General features: G+C 35.6%; 1 protein-coding gene across 1 annotated transcript in view; it reads right to left on the bottom strand.

Moving 5' to 3' along the window:
* The window catches only part of abcd3a (ATP-binding cassette, sub-family D (ALD), member 3a), a 45,583-nt gene that overhangs the window by 7,919 nt on the left and 9,813 nt on the right, over positions 1 to 27,851 (bottom strand). The window contains exons 4-20 of the mRNA XM_061965090.1: positions 27,056 to 27,144; positions 23,588 to 23,657; positions 22,211 to 22,308; positions 21,068 to 21,191; positions 20,403 to 20,459; positions 17,002 to 17,144; positions 11,417 to 11,486; positions 11,257 to 11,326; positions 9,615 to 9,712; positions 9,155 to 9,246; positions 7,235 to 7,326; positions 6,980 to 7,052; positions 6,850 to 6,913; positions 5,489 to 5,566; positions 3,996 to 4,061; positions 3,821 to 3,910; positions 778 to 897 (exon numbers count right to left, since the gene is read on the bottom strand). Of these exons, the coding sequence (XP_061821074.1) occupies positions 778 to 897; positions 3,821 to 3,910; positions 3,996 to 4,061; positions 5,489 to 5,566; positions 6,850 to 6,913; positions 6,980 to 7,052; positions 7,235 to 7,326; positions 9,155 to 9,246; positions 9,615 to 9,712; positions 11,257 to 11,326; positions 11,417 to 11,486; positions 17,002 to 17,144; positions 20,403 to 20,459; positions 21,068 to 21,191; positions 22,211 to 22,308; positions 23,588 to 23,657; positions 27,056 to 27,144 (1,494 nt within the window). The remainder of the gene's footprint in view (positions 1 to 777; positions 898 to 3,820; positions 3,911 to 3,995; positions 4,062 to 5,488; positions 5,567 to 6,849; positions 6,914 to 6,979; positions 7,053 to 7,234; positions 7,327 to 9,154; positions 9,247 to 9,614; positions 9,713 to 11,256; positions 11,327 to 11,416; positions 11,487 to 17,001; positions 17,145 to 20,402; positions 20,460 to 21,067; positions 21,192 to 22,210; positions 22,309 to 23,587; positions 23,658 to 27,055; positions 27,145 to 27,851) is intronic.

The raw sequence follows: 27,851 nt of genomic DNA, 5'->3' as shown, positions 1-27,851 counted from the left end.
TTAGATATTAAAATGGTGAAAAAAAATACTTTTTTTGGTGTAATAATAAGTAATAATGAGCTGGAACCGTGTCACAAAAGAAGCCGGTTAGAAAAATACGTAATTGGGTATATAGAGAACAAAAACATTGAAATTCAATGATTTGGTGCCATTGCCAACAGCTAAAATTATGCACAAAGCAAACTATAATCTGCTAGCCAAGAATGTACAACAATTCTTCTCAACAAAAAAGGAGAAATATAACCTTAGAGAAAAATCTACAATTAAAACATGTGTATGCACGTACAACACTTAAAACCTTTGGCATATCAGTATGTGGAATAAATTATGGAATGTGCAATGAAGTCAAATAATGTAATAATGTAATGCAGTTTAAGAGGTCGTCAAAACAACAAGTGATTACAATGTCATCATGAACTTATTGAAAAAAAGATATAAATGTAGGTCATTTTGTAAATCATAATTGACATAAATATTTATTACTGTAAGAGAACTGTTGTACTTAGAATTAATTGATGTAAATTGTGTTTACAAAAAAAACAGGAAGTGAACAAATGTGTTAGTAGTTGCTGTTAAGTGGAAAGGGGTCGGAATAAATAAGCTTTGCTTCTTCCTACTTCTTTTCGGACATGTTTAGAAAAATGAAAAAAATAATGTTGAAATTGTATATATGTTTAAAATAAACTTCAACCAACGAACCAAATGAAATGACTGAACGAGTAAAGAGTAATTGATCTGATTACAGTGACAGCTATCGTCACAGAAAAGATGACTTACTGCCATCCTCTGCTTTTCTCCTCCACTGAGAACATCCATCCAGTCCTGCACTGAGTCCCAACTGCCTTCCCTGGTTAAGATGTGGCCTAGCTGCACGTTGTCCAAGTAGTCCTTCAGTACCTGGATGTAACAACACAGATGTACACAGATAAACATTACCCAACCAGATAAACACAAAAGCAATTACAGGAAATTCCGGACGATAAGCGGCTTATAAAACAGTGCGACAAATGTATAGAGTTTTCTTCGCTGACGGCCATAATGCAAATAGTTGTCATTAAACAAATGCAAAAGACACTTAAAAGGTGTGTTATTGTTTGTGCTATAACATCATCTTTTGGGCGAGTTCCCTCACTGCGGGTGCAGCTAGGTGAATGTCTACAAGTGGTTCCTGCTGTTTAAAGCTTTGAACCGGAAGTAGAAGTGACATTTTGTCTTCTAATCGCCCATTGCATTTCTACTCATATGTATTCTTCATTCATCACTTCAAGCAATGTTTATAAGTTTTACAATATAACCCAAACTATTATTACCTACTAAACCATCCCATGTGGGATGTCTGTGGGAGTGTATTCATGCATATTTGTGCGTGCTATCATAATGTATGACTAATTAGCATTAGCTAATGTGCTAACATGTTTACGAGTATTATTAACTTACAATGGCATTCTGTTTGTATTGTTTCAGTTTAACAATTTCCTCAGTAAATTTACCAAAACGTCATCGGGGAGTTATTGAGTCTGTTTAGTTGATTGGAGAGCTAGTGGGTCCATGACGATGAGTTCTGTTTTGTTTGATCAGCAGTTTTACTGCTGTGTTACAGACAGCTTTTGGAAACAATTAGGGTATGTAAATAAACATTTATGAAATCTTTGTGTGCAAATAACTCATTTCACTACGTATGTAAAATACTCTTAAATTAAGGAAATGCTAGTGCCATTATCTTGACATAATGATATGCGCTCGGCATCAGGATTTTTTTTTTCATGCTTGAAGTAAGAAATTATTACTTAAAAAAAATAGTTTTATACTTGTGAGTGTTGATGACACAGCTTTGCAACAGTTGATATTCTCGTTTCAAGCATGTTTTACTCAATATAGGTCATAACGTCTCAGCTACAAGCTGTAATATCTTACTGAGATCATTTATGACCAAAACCCTTAAAACAAGTGAAGTGAAGTGAAGTGAAGTAAAGTGAATTATATTTATTTAGCGCTTTACATAGTGAAAACCCCTAAGTTACATTTAAACCAGTGTGGGTGGCACTGGGAGCAGGTGGGTAAAGTGTCTTGCCCAAGGACACAACGGAAGTGACTAGGATGGCAGAAGCGGGGATCGAACCTGCAACCCTCAGGTTGATGGCACGGCCACTCTACCAACCGAGCTATACCGCCAAGTAAAACACTCTAACATAAAATCTGCTTAGTGAGAAGAATTATCTTATCAGACAGAAAATAAGCAAATTTCACCCTTATTTGAGATATTTAATCTTACTTAGATTTCAGTTTTTGCAGTGTGCAAGTAAACGAAGTGGTGGGCCACCAAACCAACATGGCTACTGTGCAGCAAACAAAGTGCGAACTAGCTGAGTACACAGAGGCCTAGATCTTACTATTAAAAACAGATACAAGCAAAAAAATCTAACTATGCAATGGAATCTAATCCAATACTTTAAAAAAAAAGGATTTGTCGAGTGATCAAGGATTACCCGTCGGTAGCGTTCCCAGACATATCAAAATTGTGCTCCAGACATCATTCTACATGACAAAACAGATGAAAACTTGGAAAAGCATGGAGGTCTACAACTTCTTTGTGTGTGGCTATGTCAAAGAAATTGGTATGTCCCAGATGATTATGCATCATTTTTGCTCAGGTAAGGTTGCATTTCATGATTTAACTTTGCATCTACTGCCATGTTTGTTGCCTTATTGTTGTTGCATGCACCGTTTAAGAGTATGCGGGATTTTTCCCCATCTTTATCAAAATATAGCTATAGATCTCAACATTGTGTATGCGCTGAAAGCTTTGTTTATGATTGCCTTTGGTAAAAACTTAAAACTCATTTAGGTTTTAATCACATTTGATCTCTTTTATTTAGACTCGCCGAGTTGGTGGTTTACAAAATATTCGTAGCAAAAATGCGTTTTAAGAACTCCGAAACAAGATAAAATACATGCATAGGGCATTTTTCTTTGAGAAAAGAACGCTATGACAACAGGCGCTTGCTGGCCCACCACTTCGAGTCTCGCATAGTTCTTGGGACGGCGTGCGCAACCCGAGGGTCCCTGGTTCAATCCCCACCTAGTACCAACCTCGTCATGTCCGTTGTGTCCTGAGCAAGACACTTCACCCTTGCTCCTGATGGCTGCTGGTTAGCGCCTTGCATGGCAGCTCCCGCCATCAGTGTGTGAATGTGTGTGTGAATGTGTGTGTGAATGGGTAAATGTGGAAGTAGTGTCAAAGCGCTTTGAGTACCTTGAAGGTAGAAAAGCGCTATACAAATACAACCCATTTATCATTTATGAGCCGGATGTGACATCAGATGACTACGGTGCAGTTATTAAATGGAAATGTAGTTTTTTTCCTAAAATTCAGTGTGTGCGGTTTGTTTATAGTCCGGAAAATATGTAAGGTTTTGTAATACTTTGTTTTTTAGTTTGTATTTACTAATGGACTTGGACTTGACTGCCCCTCTGCCTCTAATGGCCTGTGTTGACACTGATCCTTCCTACTACAGTATGTCCCTTTTACTTGTCCCATAACTTCTATTCTGATGTTTTAGTAAAATGTCCCTTGTTTCGAGTCATTCTGATTATTTTATTAAGGTGCTGGCATAAATGAAAATGACTATGTGAATGAATGCAGTCGCGGGCGAGTGACTTTTGTATTATGTTGAATCTTTCTATTTTATGTCAGTTATGAATTGTGTTGGTTATCATTAATAACCTGTGAGGAGGAATCACATTTGTTATTCTATGACTTGGATGTGTGGATCAGTGCTACAGGTGTGTAGTGTTTGTGTGAAAGTGCATTTTGTCAAACCTGATCAGAGATTCCCTTCCTCTTTTGGTCTTCATAGGTGTCAGGGTAGATCACTTGGTCCCGCAGAGAACCTAGAGTCATATAGGGTCTCTAGGAAATGAAACAGTATTGTTCAAGTCTATAAACATGGAGTTTTAAAGTGAAATTTCAGCTAGATAATGCTGTTTGTTGGTACCTGTGGAACATAGAAGAGCTTCCCTCTCTCTGGTTTGGTCAGCTGTCCCCCAAATAGAGGCCAAAGCTAAAAACAATAAATAAATTTGAATCATTTTCTACGGCTCATCATGTTAAGGCAGTGGTGTCCAAAGTGTGGCCCACAGCTTTTTTTTTAATGGCCCGCGGCACATTGTAAAAATGCTATTAAAAAAACATAAACAAGGGGAAAAAGAGCAAATGTAACAAGAAAAAGTTGCAATGTTGACTCTCAAAACTGCCATGCAGGCTGTATTTTTCTTTAAAGCTGACATTACTCAAAAATAATAATGAATCAAAATCAATGTTGTTATGATTTATTGACCTATTCAAGGCTCCAATTACTTCACAACAAATATTCCACTTAGAATTTTTTTTGGGGAAAAAATGCTTGTTTTGTGTGATTGCTATATAAAAAACTAAGTCTTACTTGATAAAAAAAAAGGGCATAAATCAAAAACATGAAAAAATAAAACTTATAATCGACAGATAGATCTGAAGTCGATCGAGAGATTTAAGCGTTAAAAGTAAAAAAAAAAAAAAAAGAGTAATGTACCACTTATTTTTGTCTTTTTGGATTCCAAATATTTTTTGTGGGATTTTTTTTTTATTTTTTAAATGCGTCATTGCTCAAAAAATATTAATTAATTAAAACCGATGTTGTTATTAATTATTTATTGACCTATTTAAGGCTCCAATAAATTCACATCCAATATTCCAAGTTGAAAATATTTTATATATTTTTTTTGCCATAAAAAACATGGTTTTGACAAAAAGAGCATAAAACATAAAAAAAAACCTTTATATTTACATATAGACCTGAAGTTGATTTAGAGATTCAAGGGTTAAACAACGACAAGTTAAAAAATAATATATAATTTATTTTTTAAATTTTTATGACTGAGACTCTTCTAGGTCCCTGGGACCAAACTTGAGGGAAACCCTAAAAGGTTAAAAACATTATATATATTATACTTGTTTTGAAAATGAAAACGATCAAAATGGGCCCTGCATGCTTTGATTTTTCAGTGTGCGACCCCAGTGGAAAACGTTTAGATACCGCTGTGTTAAGGTCACAAGTCATAAGACAGATGCTGCATTTTGGAGGTCAAATTATACACAAACTAAAAACAAATGTTGAACATTATTCAATCTTCTATATCACAGATGTGTTATCAAAGGAGGCCCATCAGCTCAGGCTGTAAGTTCCTAGCTTTGAGGCTATAGTGTCAAAGATTTCAATCCTGCAAAGAAAAAAAAAAAAAGAAAAAAAACAGCAACAAAAGCAGAAATGATTTTAACTGTGTGCAGTTTGGTTTGATCTCTAAATACAAGGCACCGAAGCCTGAAATTTCTCAAGGGCACAACACCTCAATGATATCTCTCCCTTGTCCACATGTGTGAATTCCTTCCGTGCGGTCATGCATGGACTACAAAGTACAAAGTACAAAACACACCAACATCAAGTTCTCTTACCTCTCCAAGCACCCGGAACAGCGAGCTCTTGCCACAACCATTTGGTCCACACACTAGAACGTTGGTGCCAGAACTCACCTTCAGAACAGGAAAATAAAAAGTTGTATGCATTACTATTGTGAAGACTTCACATTTTGTCAATTTGTAAACGTCTGATGTATATTAACAATAATATGAGGCGTGTGCTGTTTGGATGGAACATACTTTTTATTTTTTTCTAAGGCGTTCCTAAAGTGTCAACTAATCACACAAATGAAGCAAGATAGCCCAAAATGCACAGGGTTTCCCCAAGATTGCCAACATACCTACGGTGATGGGGGCGGGGTCAACACAATGTCATTAAAACTTGCATAACCATGATGACGCATATATTTTCTTTAAAAAGGCTACAAATGTTATAGATACGTTTAAAAACAATCTGTGTTATTATTAATTAGTAGTAACATATATACATACTTTTTCTTATATTATATCGTTTTGCTCTATTTTTCAATAGTTGCTGCTTATTGTACAATGTACATTGTTGAGAGTGTTTCACTTTTCCAATTCTATTAGTGACTTTTTCTTTATTAAAAACGACTAGCAACAAACCTAACATATTTTCTGGTGTTATTGGAGACTCTTTATTTCTGTCGCTTGATGTCCGTGACAAACAGCGGGAGCTGCAGCGAGCCGGACGAGGCTGATACTCCAACTGTATTTTATTAGCATATTCCACTTTTTGTAGATGGCTCTCCGCAGGTATATATCACATATATTAAAGTACTTCCACATCGCAGACATGCTGACTCCGCAACAGACAATTGTGTGCGTATTGCTTACGTCATCACAACATTTGGTTTTGCAGCACTGTTTCGGTGTCTTAGTCATTTTTCAGCAGCTGAATTTTCTAATCAATAGTGAGAAAATACAAGGCTGTATGTAATATATATATATATATATATATATATATATATATATATATATATATATATGCTTGATTTCTAAGAAATAGCGATTGTTGAATGATGTGTTTGCTGTGGCGCAGTTGCGTAAGTTGTTTACGTAAGTGAAAAAAAATAAAGCTAACGTCTCCTCTACTTAACAGCCATAAAAAAATAAGAACCCCTGCAAATATATTATACACTATATATATATATATATATATATATATATATATATATATCCATTCATACATTGTATTACTTTAAGTTGTTTTCACATAAAAAAACTAAATTCTTTAATGTGTGGCGGCTTTTATTTTGCCATGGCGTGCTGCCACGATCAATTACATTGAGGGGAAACCCTGTTGCCAAATTCAGCCATGGCTTAGCAGAACGTGTGTCCTAGCAAAAATATCCGATTGCATGCCAGCGTCGTACCTCAAATGTGAGATCTCTGATTAGGATGTCTCCATTTGGTGTTGATAATGGGGTGTGGTCAAATCTGCAAAATTGAAAAAAAGGCTTAAACTCTACCATGAAAAATAAAAAAGGAAAGATAGACACTTACTTGATGATGTTATCTCTGTTGATAATTTGACCATTTCCAGGTACTAGTATATTTTTTTCTGCGGTGTCAGATTCTGCAATAAAAACCCAACAAAGAGATTCAGTCAGTTTTGGTGTTGTTATCTAATCTCCGTCAATCGTTACTATTTGGGCAGCTCGTAAAGGTAAACGTTGTGTAATTTGTACTCATGCATGGAAAAGATAAGTGTATGAATTGTGCTAATACAGCTGGTGTTGTACAAAACACAGTATGTACCGTTCTCCTGCTGGTTAACCATGGTGCGCTCATATTTGCCGGCATTTAACTCCTGTAGGACTTTCATTAGTTCAGTGATACGAGATGTGAATCTGCAGGGGAAGCAAAACAATAACCACGTAATCAGAAACAATGTGGAATGCACAGATGTGAATATTTCTGTTCTATTTCTGTCCTTTGAGCCAAGGGATAGCTACAGTATATACAGCTGACTGAAAGACCTCCTGGTGTGTACATTTCTTATACATATGTTTGCCATACAGTAGGAAAATAAGCATTCGATTCCCTGATGATTTTTTTAAGTTGACCTTTACAAACATATTTTAATGTTATTGTTGTTGTAACAGAGAGATGTACCAAATGTAAAATTAAATCCTAAACAATAACATTAAAGCTTATAAATTAATTTGTAATTGGACTGAGGGAAATAAGTATGTAGTAGCATACTTGTAGTTTTTTGTAGTTGTAGTACTAGTTGTGTATTGTAGTATATTGTAGTTTTTGTAGTTGTAGTAGTGTATTGTAGCTTCGTGTAGTTGTAGAAGTGTACTTGTAGCTTATGGTTGTTGTTGTAGTGTATTGTAGTTGTAGTAGTGTATTGCAGTTTTTGTAGTTGTAGTAGTGTATTGTAGTTATAGCACTTGTATGTTTTCATTTCTTGTAGTTGTAGTAGTGTATTGTAGTTTCTTACAGTTGTAGTACTTTTAGTAGTGTATTCTAGTGTATTGCAGTTATTGTAGTTGTATAAATGTATTGTAGCTTTAGTAGTGTACTTATAGTTTTGTGTAGCTTTTATAATAGTGATATTGTATTTGTTGTGGTAGTGTATCTTAGTTTCTTGTAGTGGTAGTGTATTGTAGTTTATTGTAGTTTTAGTAGTGTCTTGTAGTTTCTTGTAGTTGTAGTAGTGTATTGTAGTTTCTTGTAGTTGTAGTAATGTATTGTAATTTCTTGTCGTTGTAATGTATTATAGTTTCTTGTCGTAGTAATGTATTGTAGTTTCTTCAAGTTGTAATAGTGTATTGGAGTTTGTAGTTGCATGTAGTTGTAGTAGTGCATTGCAGTTTCTTGTAGTTGTAGCGTATTGTAGTTTCTTGTAGTTGTGGTAGTGCATTGTTGTTTCTTGTAGTTGTAGTAGAGTATTGTAGTTGTATTAATGTATTGTAGTTTCTTGTAGTTGTAATAATGTATTGCAGTTTCTTCAAGTTGTACCGGTAGTAGTGTATTGTAGTTTGTAGTTGCTTGTAGTTGTAGTAGTGGATTGCAGTTTCTTGTAGTTGTAGCGTATTGTAGTTTCTTGTAGTTGTGGTAGTATATTATAGTTTCTTGTAGTTGTAATAATATTTAATATTGTAGTTGTAGTAGTGTATTGTAGTTGTATTAATGTATTGTAGTTTCTTGTAGTTGTAATAATGTATTGTAGTTTCTTGCAGTTGTAATAATGTGTTGTAATTTATTGTCGTTGTAATGTATTGTAGTTTCTTCAAGTTGTAGTAGGGTATTGTAGTTTGTAGTTGCTTGTAGTTGTAGTAGTGCATTGCAGTTTTTTGTAGTTGTAGCATATTGTAGTTGTGGTAGTGTATTGTAGTTTCTTGTAGTTGTAATATATTGTAGTTTCTTGTAGTTGTAGTAGTGTATTGTAGTTGTAATAATGTACTGTAGTTTCTTGTAGTTGTAATAGTGTATTTTAGCTTCTTGTAGTTGTAATAATGTATTGTAGTTTCTTGTAGTTGTAACAGTGTATTGTGGCTTCTTGTAGTTGTAATAATGTATTGTAGTTCCTTGTAGTTGTAATAATGTTTTGTAGTTTCTTGTAGTTGTAATAGTGTATTGTAGCTTCTTGTAGTTGTAATAATGTATTGCAGTTTCTTGTAGCTGTAGTAGTGTGTTGTAGTGCCATTCTCAAGTACAAATACTCACCCAGAGAGCCTGGTCATTTCCCGACCTGCCAGGACAATCCTTCCAAGGGCCTGTGACATCCTAAGAAGCATCCTCCCACTCTGGTAATAATCCTACAAAAAATATGCCCACTTTGCATAAATGTCATGATTGTAAAACAAATATATTAAAGATTTGTTTTTATTGCTTTGTAGGAGTGAGACATACAAAAGTATCTGAGGTGGACTAACAGTTGTAAGATTATATACTGTACAGTACTTGAATACTTCTATTTTCCTAAATTAAATTTAATTGAATTCATTTTCCCCACCTTTTGTATTTCCTTAGACGAAAAGTAAAACATCAATGTTATGTAAAAGCTGTCCAGAGTCCAGACGGATTTGTATTTTGCCAGCATGAGCAACAATATTTCAGGTTTGAAATACAGTTAAGAAAAAGCATTGTATATACAGTATGTGTTATGATTGGTGACATGGCTGACCTCCAGGAGTTCAGACTGTGTGCTGTGCCGATGTCGTGGATCGGACAGGTTTAAGAATGGCCGGCTGACCACCAGATAGCCCACCACAGTAGCAATGTCTACAGCAGATCCAAAACACACACACACACACACACACACACACACACACACACACACACACACACACACACACACACACACACACACACACACAGGTAAAACAAAATACAAAAAACATGGCATAATGCTGTAAGCAATTTTTAAGTTCATACTGTAACTAAATAGTGCTGATGAGCGAGGCCCTGAACACATTTTATTTCTTTGACAAAAAATGCTATTTTGTAAAAATTGTACCAATTTGGCACTAAGTTTACTGTCAATGTTAAGAATATAATTGTATGAAAATAATAATGTGGTTGCTATAATGATTAGTTAAGATTAATGATGTGCTAATTGATTGGCTACTGATCAGTATCGGCTGTTTTTGTGAAAAAGTACATATTCGCCATTGCCGAATAATGCCTTATAATGCTTTTTAGTCCCTGAGCTGACAAGCGGCTAGCAGCTATTATCTCCTCAGAATTGCTTTTCCAAAGTCCTGACTTAAACGTGTGGACAGTGGTGAAGAAACAACTCCATGTCAGAAAACCAACAAATATAGCTGAACTGCACCAATTTTGTCAAGGGGAGTGGTAAAAAATTCAACCAGAAGCTTGTGGGTGGCTACCAAAAGCCCCTTATTGCAGTGAAACTTGCCAAGGTACATGCAACCAAATATTAGCATTGCTGTATGTATACTTTTGACCCAGGAGATTTGGTCACATTTTCAGTAGACTTATAATAAATTCATAAAAGAACCAAACTTCATGAGTATGTGCTCCAATCACTCTATCACAAAAAAATAAGAGTTGTAGAAATTATTGGAAACTCAAGACAGCCATGACATTATGTTCTTTATAAGTGTATGCAAACTTTTGTTTGATCGTGACTGTGTATGTGTATATATATATATATATATATATATATATATATATATATATATATATATATATATATATATATATATATATATATATTTTGTTTTAATTATTTATTTGTGTACATATCATACTAAAATAAAGGATAAAATAATTAATATAACTGGATATTAAGAGTATGTGAAAGTTCGACTCCTACCTTGTATACTTCCGTGACGACCTCCGTAAAGTTTTGTAATCAATCAGAAATATCAATCAGCTAAAATCGCCAAACATGGATAAGTGTGGAGAGTGTTTAGAATTGTTCCCATCATGCTTTGTAATAGATTTAAATGGGTGTAATTTTGAATTTGTTTATGTTGCACAAACATTTTTTTATAATATCCACAAAACAAAGAAGGTTGTGTTATGTGTGATTTTGTGTTGGATTTTCTTTTGCACCATGACTAGGGAAGGTTGTTTGCATTGGGTCATATAAGTAATTTCTGCGCATACGTTTAATCACAACATAATAGACCTGAAATCCCCACAATGTCGACAAAATGGCAGCATCTACCTGCAGGAAGAATTCCTTGGCCCTAGTTCCATTGAAAAATGGACAGTTAATTCATGTCATCGGTATCGACAGCATAAAACCCGGATCGGAACAGCCCCAATTAGGAATCATAATAAACACTTCCACTTACACTTGGCAATGATGCTATCCACAAACCCCATTGAGAAACGAAAGAATATGAAGTTGTGTAAGTGGTCAACCTGTAAAATAATTAGAAAATATAAACAATATGTATAGAAATATGTGAACAACATTGAAACTTAAAATGACTAGTGCTAATTGTTACTTACCAGTTTTTTAAATGTAGTGTAAATAGTCTGTTTTTCTCGCATGTTTCCATTGTAGAAGGCAATTTCCTCACTGAAGACATAAAAAAAGTTGCAATCATAAGAGTACAGGGTATTTTCCATTTTATGAAATTATTCAAAGGGTACCCTCATTTTCCAGGCTTAAATCCTTCTCTTGGTAAATAAATACAAAGCTTAACATTCTACACTAAGACAACGTTAGGGGAATATTTTCCCTCATTTGGCAAAAAGCTATAGTAACTTATAAGTTACTAGCTTTTGCTCAAAGAAGAGAAACACAATGAATACACCCTGTGTTTTCTATCTTTGCAAATACACACATACTATACTGTATCTCATTTAGGTTCTGCAAGAGGAGGTATCAGGAACGAGACAAAGAGAGAGTGTACAGATGTTTGGAGTGTGGAACACATATGCCAAGTTAACTTTTGTTTTCGATCTCCGCCTATGTGGAGCAGCAAGATGGACAAAAACATTTATGGAGAGCGACCATTTTCAGAGAATGCAGCTCGGTCCTCTCTCCAGCAATGGTATTGCTATTGCTTGTATTTACTCCTTTTTTGTAGGATAAATTGTTAATCATCAATCCTAGTCACCACGCCTTATTCAGACAGCTGTTAGAATAACAGAATTTGGGAGGACCCTTCACTGTAAAAATAAGGGACCCAATAACAATAGAATAGAATATAATAGAAAGTACTTTATTGATCCCTGGGGGAAATTCAGCACCACAGTTCGCTCACAATAAACAATAAACACTTAGGTATTTTTTACATGTGAATAATATAAATACAGTCTATTATACAGCATTGTTCACATGTGAACAATATCTCGTAGAACCTAGAACAGGGGTCGGAAATCCGTGGCTCCAGAGCCACATGCAGCTCTTTAGCAGGAAATGTGCATTTATAAAGGGTTTTATAAGTCCGACTGTTTAGATGTCTTTGACTACATCCATACGGAGTTCTGACTGGCGATTGGATGAGAAGGAGGAAGTACAGAAATGAGTAGAGTACATCCCAAAAATAAAAATCTCAAAAGAAAATAGAGTTTAAAACTAACAGTGCATATTTAAAGTTCATAAGCTATGTTTTGTTTTGCGGCTCCAGACTATTGAACTTTAGTGAAAGAGGAAGCAGGATGGCTCGTTTGATAGTAAAGGTCACCTGACCCTAAACCAGGGGTGTCAAACATAAAGGCCTAGCCTGCGAACAGGTTTTATCCGGCCCACGAGATGAGTTTGTTAAGTATAAAAATTAGCTGAAATTTTTGAATGACAGAAACTGCTGTTCTAAATGTGTCCACTTGATGTCGCAATATGAATTCTTTGTATCCCCTGCCAAAAGAGTGAATAACTTCATAGGGGGCGGAGCTATGTGCGTGTTAAAATAGAGGCAACACTTCTGTGTTTGGACACTACGTACTCACACTGCCTATTAGTGGATTGTTACGTTCATGCCTTGATTGTCAAATATATTGTTATTGTAACCTGTGAAATTGATATCCAAATAAATGCTTTTGATAATCTGTACATTTTCTGGGCGCACATTCATATGCTGAAATAATATATATCTCCTTCTAACTTCATGTGTGATTAATGAAATTAGTTCAAATTCACGTGTTTTGCTGTAGATGATGCTACATATGTACAGAATAAACCACATGATGTTAGAACATCAGAGGAGGAAAAAGAGTAAATTACATTAATAACATCTTGTAATTTGATATTGATATTATTAATAATTTCATCTTCTGATAAAAATGAACAGCAATGGGAGCATTTTAAAACTCATGACAGACTTAATTCCACCTATTTGACTGATCACATAGTTTATTCAGAAAGTATAAATAACGTAAAATGAAGATAGAATACTATAAACCGCAACATGTAAGTGTAAAAAAAACATAATAATTTGTACATTTTCAGAATGTGCTTGGTCTATTTTTAAACAAAGAAAACAATCTGAAGTTGTTTTTATTTTTAAGTTATCATGCCATGATTTTACCAGTCCTGTCCACTTGGGAATAGATTTTTCTCCATGTGGCCCCTGAGCTAAAGACGTCTTTGACACCCCTGCCCTAAACCTACAGTATTATTGTTCAAATCTACGATTAAAATATGCAGATTACACTTCTTTTCCAACATATTCATGGTATGAGTACTTAATATCATGTGTCAAACTATGGCATGAACATTTATAATTAAATGCATTCATGCAATGGTGTTTATTGATGCTGTAGCTGCTGGCAGAACAAGATGAATGGTGAGGTGTCTGCATGAAATTGGTAAATGCCATATTTTTGAGAAACTTCGAAAAGTCATGCTGAAAGACTTGAATCACATTTTCAATGACTTTCTAAATCCATCATGGTTGTGTTTCCAGGCAATATCATAAATACTATTTCACTCTCCATATTCTTCTGGACCTGGATACATATAGGTTTCTAACCACGACTTTCCACTGAATGCGCAACGGCGGCGGACTATTTGCGTTTTCATTCTGGTCAATGTGTCAGTTTGCACTGCCGGCAGACCCAAAGCGCACATCGCCGCTATGGCGCTGCCGTACTGCATCCCTTGCACTAAATATCCGCAGAGTTTCTATTTTTGCCAGTCGCCGCAACACGATGGATCAGTTTAGCTAAAATCTGCTTGTGTGGACATGAAGTCATGCTCAAACAAAATAAAGTATCCGGTTCAACTTCAAAATAAAATACTCTTTGTTCCAGACGGAATGTAATTTACACTTTCAAACAACCTAATGGGCTGGGATGGACCTGAAGTCAACATTTCAAAGGATTTTTCCGATTTAATTTCACCTCCCTGACACAAATGGATGAGGATATGCTGATCTGGAGGGCCAAAATAAAAAAATCATATTACAGGCATATCCTTGACAGCTATTTGGGAGCCTATGTCAAATACGAGCCGGGGAAGTAGGGGATTGGTTAGTGGGAGTTGAATGAGAAGTGTGTGTACAACGTTCGCCGAGGATGATGTTACTGTTGCGTTGTCGCTTGCTACAAATAAAGTAACTCAGGTAGTCATTCTGCAAGGCAAAACTGTCGTCTTTTTCAGTGCTTGGGCCCATTTTATTTTCTATCTACATGAATAATCTTTGTAACAATTTGTCAAATGCAATGTACCATTTTTATGCCGACAAAACCATTATTTATTGCTGTTCAACATCCAATACTCAGGCTTTTGAGTTTTTACAAGCTGCTTTTGATGTCATCCAGGCTCGCTTATTTGATCTTAAATTGGTTTTAAATACGGATAAAAGCAGGCTAATGGTTTTCTCTCATTCAAGGGTGCTACTGGAAAACATTCCAAATATTTTAACATCAAAAGGAACCCCTATAGAGCAGGTCTTAAATGACAAGTACTTGGGTTTTACTCTTGACCAGGAGCTTTTATTTAAAGCCCATATTAACGACTTAGTCTCTAAGCTTAGGGTATTTTTTAGAAATAAAAACTGCTTCTCTCTTAATGTCCGATAAAAATTGGTGACATCGCCTATCTTGCCTGTAATTGATTATGTAGAGGTGCTTTATTTTAGTGCTTAATTTATATGCCTCCAGTCCTTGGGCACTGTTTTTCATTCAGCACTAAGATTTGTTACTTGCTGTCATGGTCTCACCCACCACTGTCAACTGTATATCACACCAGACTTATCTTCATTGAGTGCACGCAGATACACACATTGGCTGACTATCATTTAAGTTTAATGTCTCCATACTTGTGTACTTTGTTACAAAGAAAAAACAGGTCTTACGCATTATGTTCGAACAGTTTGTATGCTTTAACTGTTCCTCGTGTACAGACTGAATTTGGCAAAAGAGCTTTTAGCATTGCTGCCCCACTGGCATGGAATACATTACAAACGAAACTGAAACTCTCTGAACTACTTCCATTTGGAACCTACCGTTCTATTCTAAGGGACAGACAGTGGGAGACGTTTGCACAGTGCCTGTGTTTTTAAAAGGTGTAAATCTTAATTGTTTAATTATTTTACAGGTGTCTTTTATGCATTTGAAAATGTATGTCTTAACGTATTACTTTTCTGAAACTGCTCTGTGACATGTGCTGCTGACATCTGGGCCAGGTCACCATTGTGAAAGAGATCTTGATCTCAATGGGTTTCTTATCCTTATGAATAAAGGTTGTGTGTGTTTGTGGCAAACAATACACCTGCATTTAATGCAGACTAATTAACGATTGTAACCATTAATCGATATATCGATTTATATTCCTCAGATTCAATTACATCGATCTGTGCCTTGCGGAACATAGGTATCCATCAAACATCGTTTTAAAAGGAAATTGATCAAATTTATCGATACTAGAAACAAGAAGACATTGTATTTAAGAACGGAAGACTTTGTATATGCAGTTTTTACACTTTTAATGATAAGGACGTTAAATGTTATTCAAGTTTGTCTGCCTGTCTGTAGCGTCTTCACTATCAGTCGGCAGAACGAGAACGGCGGACAGCTACGGTGGCTGAGAATGGTCACAACAAATACAAACGCCAAAAAACAATAATCTAAAGATGCAACACAAATTTAAGCCACAAAGGACTCGATAGACAAGACGGAAGTGACTCCGGAGCAAGTTACGACGACGGGCCAACTTCCTGAAAATAGTATATTAGTATTATGAACAAGTAAAACAAGTTATTGACTGAACAAGTGGTCATACTTGATTTACTTTTTTTCAACTTCGTTCATTACATCGTTTTCAATTTTCCGTCTCAGGAAGTCGCCGAAACTCATCCGCTGTCACTTCCGTTCCGTCTTTTTATTGAAGGGATTTTGGCTTATAGTTGTTGTGTTAAGTGTTATGGCGTTTGCATTTGTTGTGACTTTTCTCTGCTACCGTAGCTGTTTATTAAAATGTGAGTAGTAGCAGGTCAAACCGCTGCTCACATAATCTGAAGAGATTTGGTTGTACTTAATTTTTTATATACATTTTTTTTATTTCTATGTCAAAAAACAACAATAAAAGTGGCAGGTAAGCCTACTGTTAATTCAAAAGAAGAGATGTTGGTTTATATTATACTATTTTATGTTGAAAAAAAAGCAGAAGTAGCAGGTAAATCTACTGTTATAATGTTGGTTACAGTACTTTTATTGAAAAATTATTGAATATGAAAAATGTGGGCAGAAAATGTTCCCTCTTGTTAATCAACCTAGAGTGTTGTTTGCACTTTATTTAAAGAATATGTGAATGCATTGGCCATTAATTGTTGGTTACTTTCTTGTTTATATCCATTATTCATTTATACATAATTCCCTTACAATAAATAACAGGAATATTTTTCAACTGGAGTGCCCAGTATTCAGTATTTATTTCCCAGCCACAACGGTTGATTTTCCCCCCCCAAAAAGGTTACTGAATCGATTTCCACTCACTCAACCGTTTCGGATAGTATCGTTCTCCAAAAATGATATCGTCCCTCGATCTTATCGGGAACCACAAATTCTAAATAGAATCGTTAAAACGAATCGTTACAGCCCTACTAACTAACGAACTCCCAGCAAATGCTGACAGCTGGTGTGTTTACCTGTTGGTGATGAGGCGAGAGTTGACATAGCGGTACTCTCCCTCATAGCGCTGCTCTGTGACCGTCATTTTGCCGATGGGCCTCCTTAGTCTGGTCAGAAACAAACCTGAGATGAGCAGGTATGAGATCATGATGCCTGGGCCCTAGGTTAGTAAAGAAATTTATATGGCTATCAATACATTTATACAGTAACCAAGGGACACCAACGCCCCTTTCCACCACCGCACAGTACCTACTTAGCTCAACATTTCTTTACTGATGCGTTTCAATTAGCACTTTTGAGGATACACTAGTGGAAATGAGAACAACTCAAAGAAAAAATGTCTATATTCTTCCTGGCGCCATTAAATAGCCACATTCTGAGAAATAAGAACAGAGATGTGTAGGTGATCACAAAGGATCAACATACACAGTTTTCATGGAGGATGTACTTCACATACAAATATAAGGTAAGAACCCAAATTATTTTTAGTTTTATAAAAGTAAATAAATAGCACCAAAAAGCCTTTGATTTTTTTGTTATCTTAATGAGCAACCTGCATTGACATTACCATATTTTTCGGACTATAAGCCGCTACTTTTCCCCCCCAATCTTTAAACCCTGCGGTTTATAAAACTGTGCGGCGATTCATGGATTTTTCTTCGCAAACGGCCATAATGTTTTGTATTCAACTAATAGTTTTCACAGAACACCGACAGAGACACTGAAAAGGTGAATTATTGTTTGTGCTATGACGCCAACTTTTGAACGAGTTCGCTCACTGCCATTGCAGCGGGTTGAAAATTTACCTTCTGTTTCTTTCCTTGAACCGGAAGTATTCGTCCGTAGCGTTTCAGCTTGAAAGGTTTCCTCAGTCATAACTCGAAGAAACGTTTGTAATTTTTACAATATAACTAAAAAAAATTTGGACTTACTAAGACGTCCCATTGTGATGTCTGTAGGAGTGTTTTCATACATACTTGTACATGCTATCGTAATGTAATCAAGCTAGCGTTGTGAGCATTAGAGAATATGTTATTATTATTAACATACAATGGCATTATTTTTGTATTGTTTCAGTTTGGTAAATTCACCAAAACGTCACTGAGGAGTTTTTGAGTTTGTTTAGCTGATTGGAGAGCTAGCTTCTGCAACTTGTGGGTCCTTGACGATGACTTCTGTTTTGTTTGATCAGCCGTTTTACTGCCGTGTGACAGACATCGTTTGGAAACGATTAAGGTATGTAAATAATCATTTACAAAATCTTCCGTTGTCTGCGGTAGGTGCGGCTAATACATGTAAACATATTTATTTCTTCTAAAATTTGGTGGGTGCGGTTTAAATACCGGTGCACTCTATAGCCTAAAAAATACCGTAAATAAAGCAAATGATTTAGAATTAAATTAAATAAAAAAACTCCAAGGGGATCAATGCTAAATGTTGCGACCAAAGCTGATATACTTTTTCCACAACCACCTCTACCTCCACTTTGTAGTCGAGATGATCTGCAACACTCCCCCAGTTACTTGATTTCTTTAACAACCATTTATCACTGTCTGCCATTTAAGCTGTGCAGTTGGAACTCTAAGTGCCTTAAATTTACTACTGCTTTCTTAAGTCTCACACTTTATTAGCAATATTGACGTTGAGTTTTGTAAGATGTTCATTCATGTAGATTAGAGGTGTCCAAAGTGCGGCCCACAGTTAAGATTTTGACAGCCCACGAGAATTTTTAAAATAATGCAAAACATTAACAAGTGTACTCAAAGAGAAACAGGTGTCATATAATGTCTAAAAATGTTGCATTATTGACACTAATAACACAAAGCTGCCATGTAGGCTGTTTTTTACTTTAAAACTGTCACTGCTCATAAAATATTAAAAACTTATAATCTATTTAAGCGTTGAAAGTACAAATAATATATATTGATTTATGACTAATTTTTAACACTTATGAGTGGAGGCCATTTGGATACCCAATTTTTTTCAAATTGTCATTGCTCAAAAAATAATAATGAACCAAAAGCAATGTTGTTACGAATTATTTACCTATTTACGGCTCCAAATACTTCACATCAAACACTCCACATTGAACCTTTTGTGAGGAAAATACTGCATATTTTGCATTTTTCCTAATAAAAAGAGACTTAACAAAAAGGGCATAAAAGATCAAAGAAAATAATAAAATGGATAGATGTGAAGTTGATCTATAGATATTTAAGCGTTGAAAGTAAAAAACAATATATATTACTGAATGACTTATTTTTTACACAATAATAGCTGAGACCCTTTTGGGTCCCTGGGACCTTTAACAGTCACCAACATTGAGAAAAGCTTTGAGGGTTACAATATATATTGTATTGGTAGGTTGACTGGCAACACTAAATGGTCCTTAGTGTGTGAATGTGAGTGTGAACGTTGTCTGTATCTATAATACAACATAATTAACATTTCATTGCGGCCCGCTGAATATTTTCAAACTATAATAAATAATTCCAATGGTCAGAATCTGCACTTTTGAGTGACATACAATACGAAGCTCTGCTTTAATGCAGACCGGGCACAAACAGAGTGGGCGGGGCTTGATTTTTACAACAAAGTTCTGCATAACAATAATGTTGTATATCGAATTTGTTGTTGTTTTTACCTTTGCCGTTTATTAACATTTGTTATTGGAATATGTCAGATGTGCAGTGTAAAAATTGACACAAACAGCCTGTCATAAGAAAAGTTTCTTTGCCCAGGATATCATGAACGCTGTGATGAACGCTGAACAATCAGTGTCACACCTGTTTCTGCAATATAACCCTGCAACTAATCTGTATTTTTTTCCTTCTTTTTCTTATAGCCAGACCTGTGTGTTGATTTCATACACATCACATTAACATCAAGTGACAGCCTCTGAGGAAGGCCACAGTTGTAGCTGAAATCATCAGGTATGAAATCAACACACAGGTTTGGCTATAAGGAAAAAGAAAAAAAAGAACATTACGTAATTCTTAGAAGACCTAATTGGACCTTGAACTAATCAGTCACTGTGAGGGCACTAACTCATGTTCACTTCATTATCCTATTGCTCTATTATTTTATTAGCCTTGCACATATTAGCTATTTAAGTACTTGTTTATATTTTAGTTCATTGTTAATATTTATCGTTTACATTGTACAAGAAGAGCACAGTCAAATTCGTTGTGTGGCCAATAAACTGATTCTGATTCTGATATGGTCATGCTGTCTCAGGCTTACAACTAGTTTTGTGCGACTGTAAAGGAATATTTCTCAAACTTTTTGTCTAGTTCCTAATGATATGTCCACACTTTAAATTTAGGCCTTCAGGATTGTGTCCATGGGTTTAATGGAAATGTGTTTTCACAGCATTCCAATGAAGTAAAAAATGCACAAGGTACAATAGCTGAATTACCTGAGCTCCTATGGCGCTGGTCAGCTTGAAGATGTACAACCCAATATCCAGCAAAGGCTGCAGGGAAAAACAACAAAAACAAGACCAGTTATATGATGTCGATATTAGAAAACGGAGCATTCAAGAACTTGAAAATCCTCCTACACATGAAACTAATATTAAAACCTTTTCATTATATCTTCATTTAGCCAATATGCATATTAATACATTTTCTACAACTAAATCCACAGAACACCAATTGTATATAAACAAGTCATCTTGTTTTGCGGTTTAAGGTTTGTCTTCATCAACCTACATGCAAAATTAAACAAAAATGCACTAATTTGAAAAAAATCTAAATTTCAATCATGCAATTCACATACATTTTGGAGCAAGGATAGGATTAGGTATGAATTAATATGAAGCATAATTCAAGTGAATTTTGTACACGCATTGGTGAGGTTTCAATTGCAATCTACTTTTTATACTTTGGCTTTCGAGCATGCGCTGCTGTGCCACCAAAGGAGGGCACGTCCTTTGGTCAAAATGTTGGTCATTTTGGTGGTACTTGGAGGGCCAAGTGTTTTCTGAGGTGGTACTTAGTGAAAACAGTTTGAGAACCTCTGGGCTAGACTAATAAACCCACTTACAGACACGTGTAGAGAGCTAACACAATTTTTGTTTACCTTGCTGAGGTTGGAATAGAGGTCCACCACACTGTTGCAGAATTTCTCCACATCCTGTGTTAGCAACTGGTCTGCATTGGCTATGCGGTTGTCCAAGTTGCCCATTTTGTAGTAAGTGAAACCTCTGTAGAGACCAAAGCAGAGATTTAGAAAAAGAAATCCAGAAAACTTTTTGGTACTAGAACGGCACGAGGAATGTTGTGTAAATACTATAATGGCGAAAATATGCTTCTTCCCTATGACATTCCACAGATTGGCAATTGTTTGTGGCCGCGAAGACTTGCCCCAGGGGTGTCAATATAATGTCATCGTATAATTAGTTATATTCTTGTTCCATTATATTGTTTTGCTCAATTTCTTTCAATCGTTAATTATATTATTACTACAGTGTAACGCAGGCTGCAGTTTGTACACCCATGTTTTATTTATTATTTTGCTCTACTTGAATACTGGGATCTAGTTGGACAGATATTTAAACCGTTCTTTGAATTGGAGATTTAAAAAAAAAACATTTAACTTGAGGTTGTCTATTACTAGTCTCCACAATGAAGTTAGTGTATAAGCAAGCACACAATGACAAGTAAAGTCATATACATACAAAGTGCACATACATGTAAGAATCATGTTAAATCAACAATACAGTTTGGCATAAGATGAAAAAAAGTAACAACTATACAAGATAAAGATAGGCGCTAATGTTGCTAGCTTAATGCTGACATACAATAGACAAACTAATGGACAGGCTAACAAAAATTAGCATTGCAATTGTTTGAAACTTGTACAAATGTAAAACAAATGAGATTTTAACAGACAAAAATTGGCATACAACAGCAAATGCATTTCAACTTCCAGACATATTCAACAAACTCTGTGATATTGATGGTAACTTTGAATTACTTGGTTGGACTGCTGCTCAATCTCAATTTTTTAAAATTAGATTATCTGTAGAATTATATTGATTCTCCTTCTTGTAATTGTATGCATCTGTAAAGCACTTTCAATGACCTTGTGTACATATTATGCTCCATAAATAAACGTGCCTTGCTTTGCCATCAAGTCACTTGTCGTTTTGTGGGTTACACTATAATTAGAAAAGTGGAATGTTTTGGCAAGGCTTCAGCAAAGCTATCTTGCATTACTTACTGAAGGTACTGGTCATACAGGTTCTTTGTTAGTCGCTCTCGAAACCTCAGTTTCAGCTCATTCAGGCCCAACTTCAGGAAGTTATTCACCAAGGCTATCTGTGGAGGTAACAAATAAATAAAATAAAGCTATCAGTGTAATAATAAATCAATAAATAATAAAATAAAATAAGGCTAACCGTGGGAATAATAAATAAATAAACACAATAAATTAAGGATAAGTGTGGGAGTTATTATTATTTATTATTCTGAATAATAATAAAAGACTAACTAAATAAAATAAAGCTATCTGTGAGAATAAAAAATCAAATAAGGCTATTTGTGGGGCTAATAAATAAATAAATAATAACATAAGGCCATCTGTGGGGATAATAAACAAGAAAATAAGGCTATCTGTGGGAATAATTCATATAAAGTATATAATAAGGCTATATGTGGTAAATAATAATTAAATAAAAAATAAGGCTATCTGTGTAAATAATAAATGAATAATGAATAAAATAAGGCTTTTTGTGCGGCTAATAAATAAATAATTAGTTAAATAAGACTATCTGTGGGAATAATAAATATACTAATCAATCAAAGTTTACTTATAAAGCCCTTAATGACAAATGTCTCAAAGGGCTGCACAAGCCACAACGACATCCTCGGCTCAAATGCCACATCAGGGCAAGAAAAAAACGCAACCCAATGGGAACAACAAGAAACCCTGGAAAAGATCGCAGATGTGGGAATAATAGATAAATGAATAATAAAATAATAAAATAAGGCTAATTGTGGGGATGAAAAATAGATAAAATAAAATAGGCCATCTGTGGGAATGATAAATACATAAATGAAATAAAAAAGGCTATCTGTGGGAATAATAAACAAATAAATAATAACATAAAGCTATCCGCAGTGGTAATAATTAATCTGATCTGATATTTTCCTTTCGCAACAGCAACTACACAAAGTACTTTCATATAATATCACAACCTGATTAGGGACAATATTTTTATAGGTAACTTACTAACTGAAGTGTGATCAGTTAGTTGTTTTAAATACAAATATCTTTCCAGGTGTTATAAGGCCCCAACACGCTTATAGTAGACTTTCTTAGTGGACTTTCCCTCGAACATAAATGTTTTCTACACTGATTTAGTAAAATGATGTGTGGCTGTTTTGCACAATTCACATCTGACCAGACACCTTTCATAATAGTGCCACCATGTGGTGAATTTGTCAGAAAAATAATAGCACTGGCAACACAGTAGGGCTGCATTTTCTGACGTCCACAAACGCATACATAACGTCGTGAACATTTATTTTTAGTTATTAATATTGAAGTAATGATCCAAATATGAATAAAGCACAACAATAAAAAAGACACACTTACAAGTGGCATGAATCGGATAAAGCTGAACAAATAGGTCTTGAAATGTTCAGTTGAGCGACCAATAATTGCACTGTGAAACAAAAAGCACATGGTGAGTGGACAAATAAATCTTTTTTATACGTCCTGCATGTTATTTTCACTCATACAATACATAAAAAAATCCCTGATTCTATTCAACATGGAACCTATGTAAAAAAAAAACACCTCATGCTATGAAATATTTTTCAACAATGTCAATGTTTCATTCATCAAATGTTTAGGAAAAGAGTGGGCTTGAAATTATCATCAAAATTAATTTGAGCCGAAAAAGAGATACATTTTTCCCTGGTTCTCACCTGGCTCCAGGGGCTTGGTGGGCCAAGTGATGGACTTACGATGTATTACGAGGTACTGAACCTGCCGACCTGGCTGCATGTTGCCTACATTTCAAAGCTTACCTTAGCTTGTGGCGTGAAAAGCTTGAAACTGCAGCAAATTTTTCAGAAGTGCAGATGACGATTTTTGAGAAAATACAATTATTTTATACGGTAATGGTAACCTATTCAACTGTAAGATCCCTATGCTGTCTTTGAATTGACGTGGAGGGGTAATTGTTTTTGGAAACCCGAGTGACCAAAATAATTCAATAAGTGAAACTCATGGCGCAGTAGAATTAAGTGATGCGGACACATTTGTTATTGTATAGCTTCTATTTTGTCATGGAGACTTTGTATGTATATGTAACATGCAACTATAAATATATGTGAAGTTAAGTGAAGTGAATTATATTTATATAGCTCTTTTTCTCTAGTGACTCAAAGCGCTTTACATAGTGAAACCCAATATCTAAGTTACATTTAAACCAGTGTGGGTGGCACTGGGAGCAGGTGGGTAAAGTGTCTTGCCCAAGGACACAACGGCAGTGACTAGGATGGCAGAAGCGGGGATCGAACCTGAAACCCTCAAGTTGCTGGCCCGGCCGCTCTACCAACCGAGCTATACCGCCCTATATGATACTTGTTTATATTGACAAATGTGTTTTTTTACACTGCAATATTGTTCAATTAATCATTACGTATATCTAGCTTGTGTGCTATTGGGTGCTAAGCTGTTGTGTAGCTGCGAGCTCCTAGTAGCATAAAGCCTAGCATGTTTACTTTTTGTAAATGACTTGACAAAAATAAAATAAATTCTGTGCTTATTGGAGGACATTTAGATGTTGACTGGCTGTCCAACTTTGCACAGTTAAACACGCTGCAGGACTGCTTGTATCGGACATTTTAAATAAATCCCATACTTGTTTTTTTATTATATCAGATGTAGCATTTAAAGCCTCACTTAAGAACTTTTAGTTTTGGTTGATTTTGGCGGAGCCAGTGGACCAAAGCGGTAGTGTTTTGCCAGAAGACCACATTTCCCATATACCGTACCACTGACATGATGTCCGCTGTAATATTGGCACAAATATTACGTCTCTAATAGCTTTGTTGATGTTAAATAGCAGACACTATCAAGAAATGATCTTGGATTGCGCTACAAACATGACGCTACTACCAAGAATGTATCGGGGCAGATGCAGGTCTGAAGCAAAGAAAGACCGGCGGGAGAGTTTTTTCAAAGGAAGTAGTGTGGAACTATCAAGCTGGTGGCTATTTATTGCTACTACACAAATTTCTGGTAGCTAACATTAGCATTATCATTTAGATTTGGGCATCAAAAGTCACTTACCGTATTTTTCGGATTATAAATCGCTCCGGAGTATACATCGCACCGGCCGAAAATGCATAATAAAGAAGGAAAAAAACATATACACGTAGCACTCGAGAATAAGTCGCATTTTTTGGGGAAATTTATTTGATAAAATCCTTGCGATGAGGTGGCGACTTGTCCAGGGTGTACCCCGCCTACCGCCCAAATGCAGCTGAGATAGGCTCCAGCGACACCAATGGATGGATGGATGGAAAATCCAACACCAAGAATAGACATTTGAAAGGCAATTTAAAATAAATAATGAATAGTGAACAACAGGCTGAATAAGTGTACGTTATATGAGGCATAAATAACCAACTGAGAAGGTGCCTGGTATGTTAACGTAACATATTATGGTAAGAGTCATTCAACTAACTATAACATATAGAACATGCTATACGTTTACCAAACAATCTGTCACTCCTGATCGCTAAATCCGATGAAATCTTCTTACTCGTTGTCGCTCCTGGTATGCCCCGCTAGCGTCCTTTCTTTCTGCTGCTCTATCGCCGTTTCTGCTGCATATTTCACTACGTCCAGCTTGTAATCTGCAGTATATGATTTCCTTCTCGGTGCCATTTTTGTTCAGTTTTTATAAGTTACCGCCAATGTAGAAATGATCCATTTTAATAGCTACAGCAGTATCATATAGCATATAGCAGTTAGCAACCCATGACCCACAATGTACTTCTGCCATGACCCTCCCCCGCCGAATTCTTATTGGTTGACGTGTGTGTGTCGATTGCTGACATTTTGCTTCGTCTCTTCCGTGAATTAGATAAACAATATTATTTGATATTTTACGGTAATGTGCTAATAATTTCACACATAAGTCGCTCCAGAGTATATGTCGCACCCACGGCCAAACTATGAAAAAATCTGCGACTTATACTCCGAAAAATACGGTACTAGTTTAGCAGCAACAGAGCCTTGGCAGCATTGACCGAAAATCCCTCTTCATCTTTGAGCTCACGACAGCGAGTGAAAGCCGGGGCAATGTTGATCCTTGACTGTCTTTTTATCTAGGTAGTGTGTCAAGTGAATTCTATTTATATAGCGCTTTTCTCTCGTGACTCAACGCGCTTTACATAGTGAAACCCATTATCTAAGTTACAATTAAACCAGTGTGGTTGGCACTGGGAGCAGGTGGGTAAAGTATCTTCCGCCTTCGAATAGGGAAAGAGGGAGTGACATATGGCGTAAATCAAGTCAGCACATTTGTAGTTTTTTGTGTGGCAGGGTTCCTGACCCCCTCCTCAAAGTTGCTAAGTGCCAGTGAGAGCAGTACAGACTCCCTCAGGCCATGACAGACGTGTTATTCAACCAACTCCATGTATTATCCCAAAAGTTATGAAAATATTTTATGAAGGTTGAAAAGATACTTAGTGCTGTTTTAAATCAATTATTGAAGATTAAAGGCAAATAAAAAAGTGCTAACGTTATTAGCTTTGCACAAGTAAACACGCTGCAGGACTACTTGTGTTCTTAAGCCAATACTCCGTGCGAACCATCCTCAGCCCGATTCCACCACCAGCGGCCCCCCAGATAAATTGAGTTAGAGACTGCAGATTCTTCAGTGACAAGACACTACAGCTGATTTAAAAACAATGGATTAGAAAACACGGTCTTAGGTTGCCTTTTCTGAAGAATGATTTCATTGCGTCCATTTGAACAACATGTGGTTAATACTAATACTGTAACGATGAAAGGAAATGTTTCATACTGTAAAAATAACCAGACCTTTCAATCAGGGTGCCATTCTGAATCATCCAAACGTCACAGTAGGTCCTGGTCACCAACATCACAGCAATCAGGAGAAGGTATCCAGTCTGAGATGACAACAAACACAACAGAGTTACTAAGGGTGCTCCACAAAATCGATCTCAAATCCAAACCACGATTTTAATTTATTTTGATTCTAAATTGATTTATAATGTTCGAGAATACTTTTTTATTTTTTTTGCAATTTTTTAAGAATACATTTTTGGATTTAAACATGAACATCTATCATTGCTATTATAATTGCTATTGATGGTGTTGCTTGTATTAATTTTTGGTTTTCCTTTTTATTGTATTTAAGTAGATGTGTCTTCTCAATTGCTTTGTGAAGTATTGCAAAGTTGGGATTAGATTGGAGTTGCTTTAATTATTTTATTAGATTGATTAACATTGGGTGATTTTTGTAAACGAAATGTTTTAAATGTACTGTATTTCCGAAAGACGTTTTTTAGGCCAACACTGCACATATAAGTCGTACGCCAGCAGCCAAGAGGAGCTTTTGTAACCTGCATTAAAAATATTTTATATACCATATCATATAATGAGAAGTGTGTTGAATCGAGAATCTATTCTGAATCAAAGAGTCACCCCAAGAATCGGAATCAAATCGTGAGGTGCTCAAAGATTCCCACCTCTAATAGTTATTGTAAAACATTGCAAATGATTAAGTTGTTAATTATTCTGCCCTTCCGTGTTCCACTAACTTCAAAAGGCTTAATAGCAAACATGTTTGACCTTGGCTTTTGGAACAGACTTA

The sequence above is a fragment of the Nerophis lumbriciformis genome, linkage group LG07, assembly GCF_033978685.3.
Source record: "Nerophis lumbriciformis linkage group LG07, RoL_Nlum_v2.1, whole genome shotgun sequence".
In the NCBI taxonomy this organism is placed as follows: Eukaryota; Metazoa; Chordata; class Actinopteri; order Syngnathiformes; family Syngnathidae; genus Nerophis; species Nerophis lumbriciformis.
Note: the sequence above shows the minus strand (reverse complement) of the source record. Positions and strands in the feature narration are given on the sequence as shown.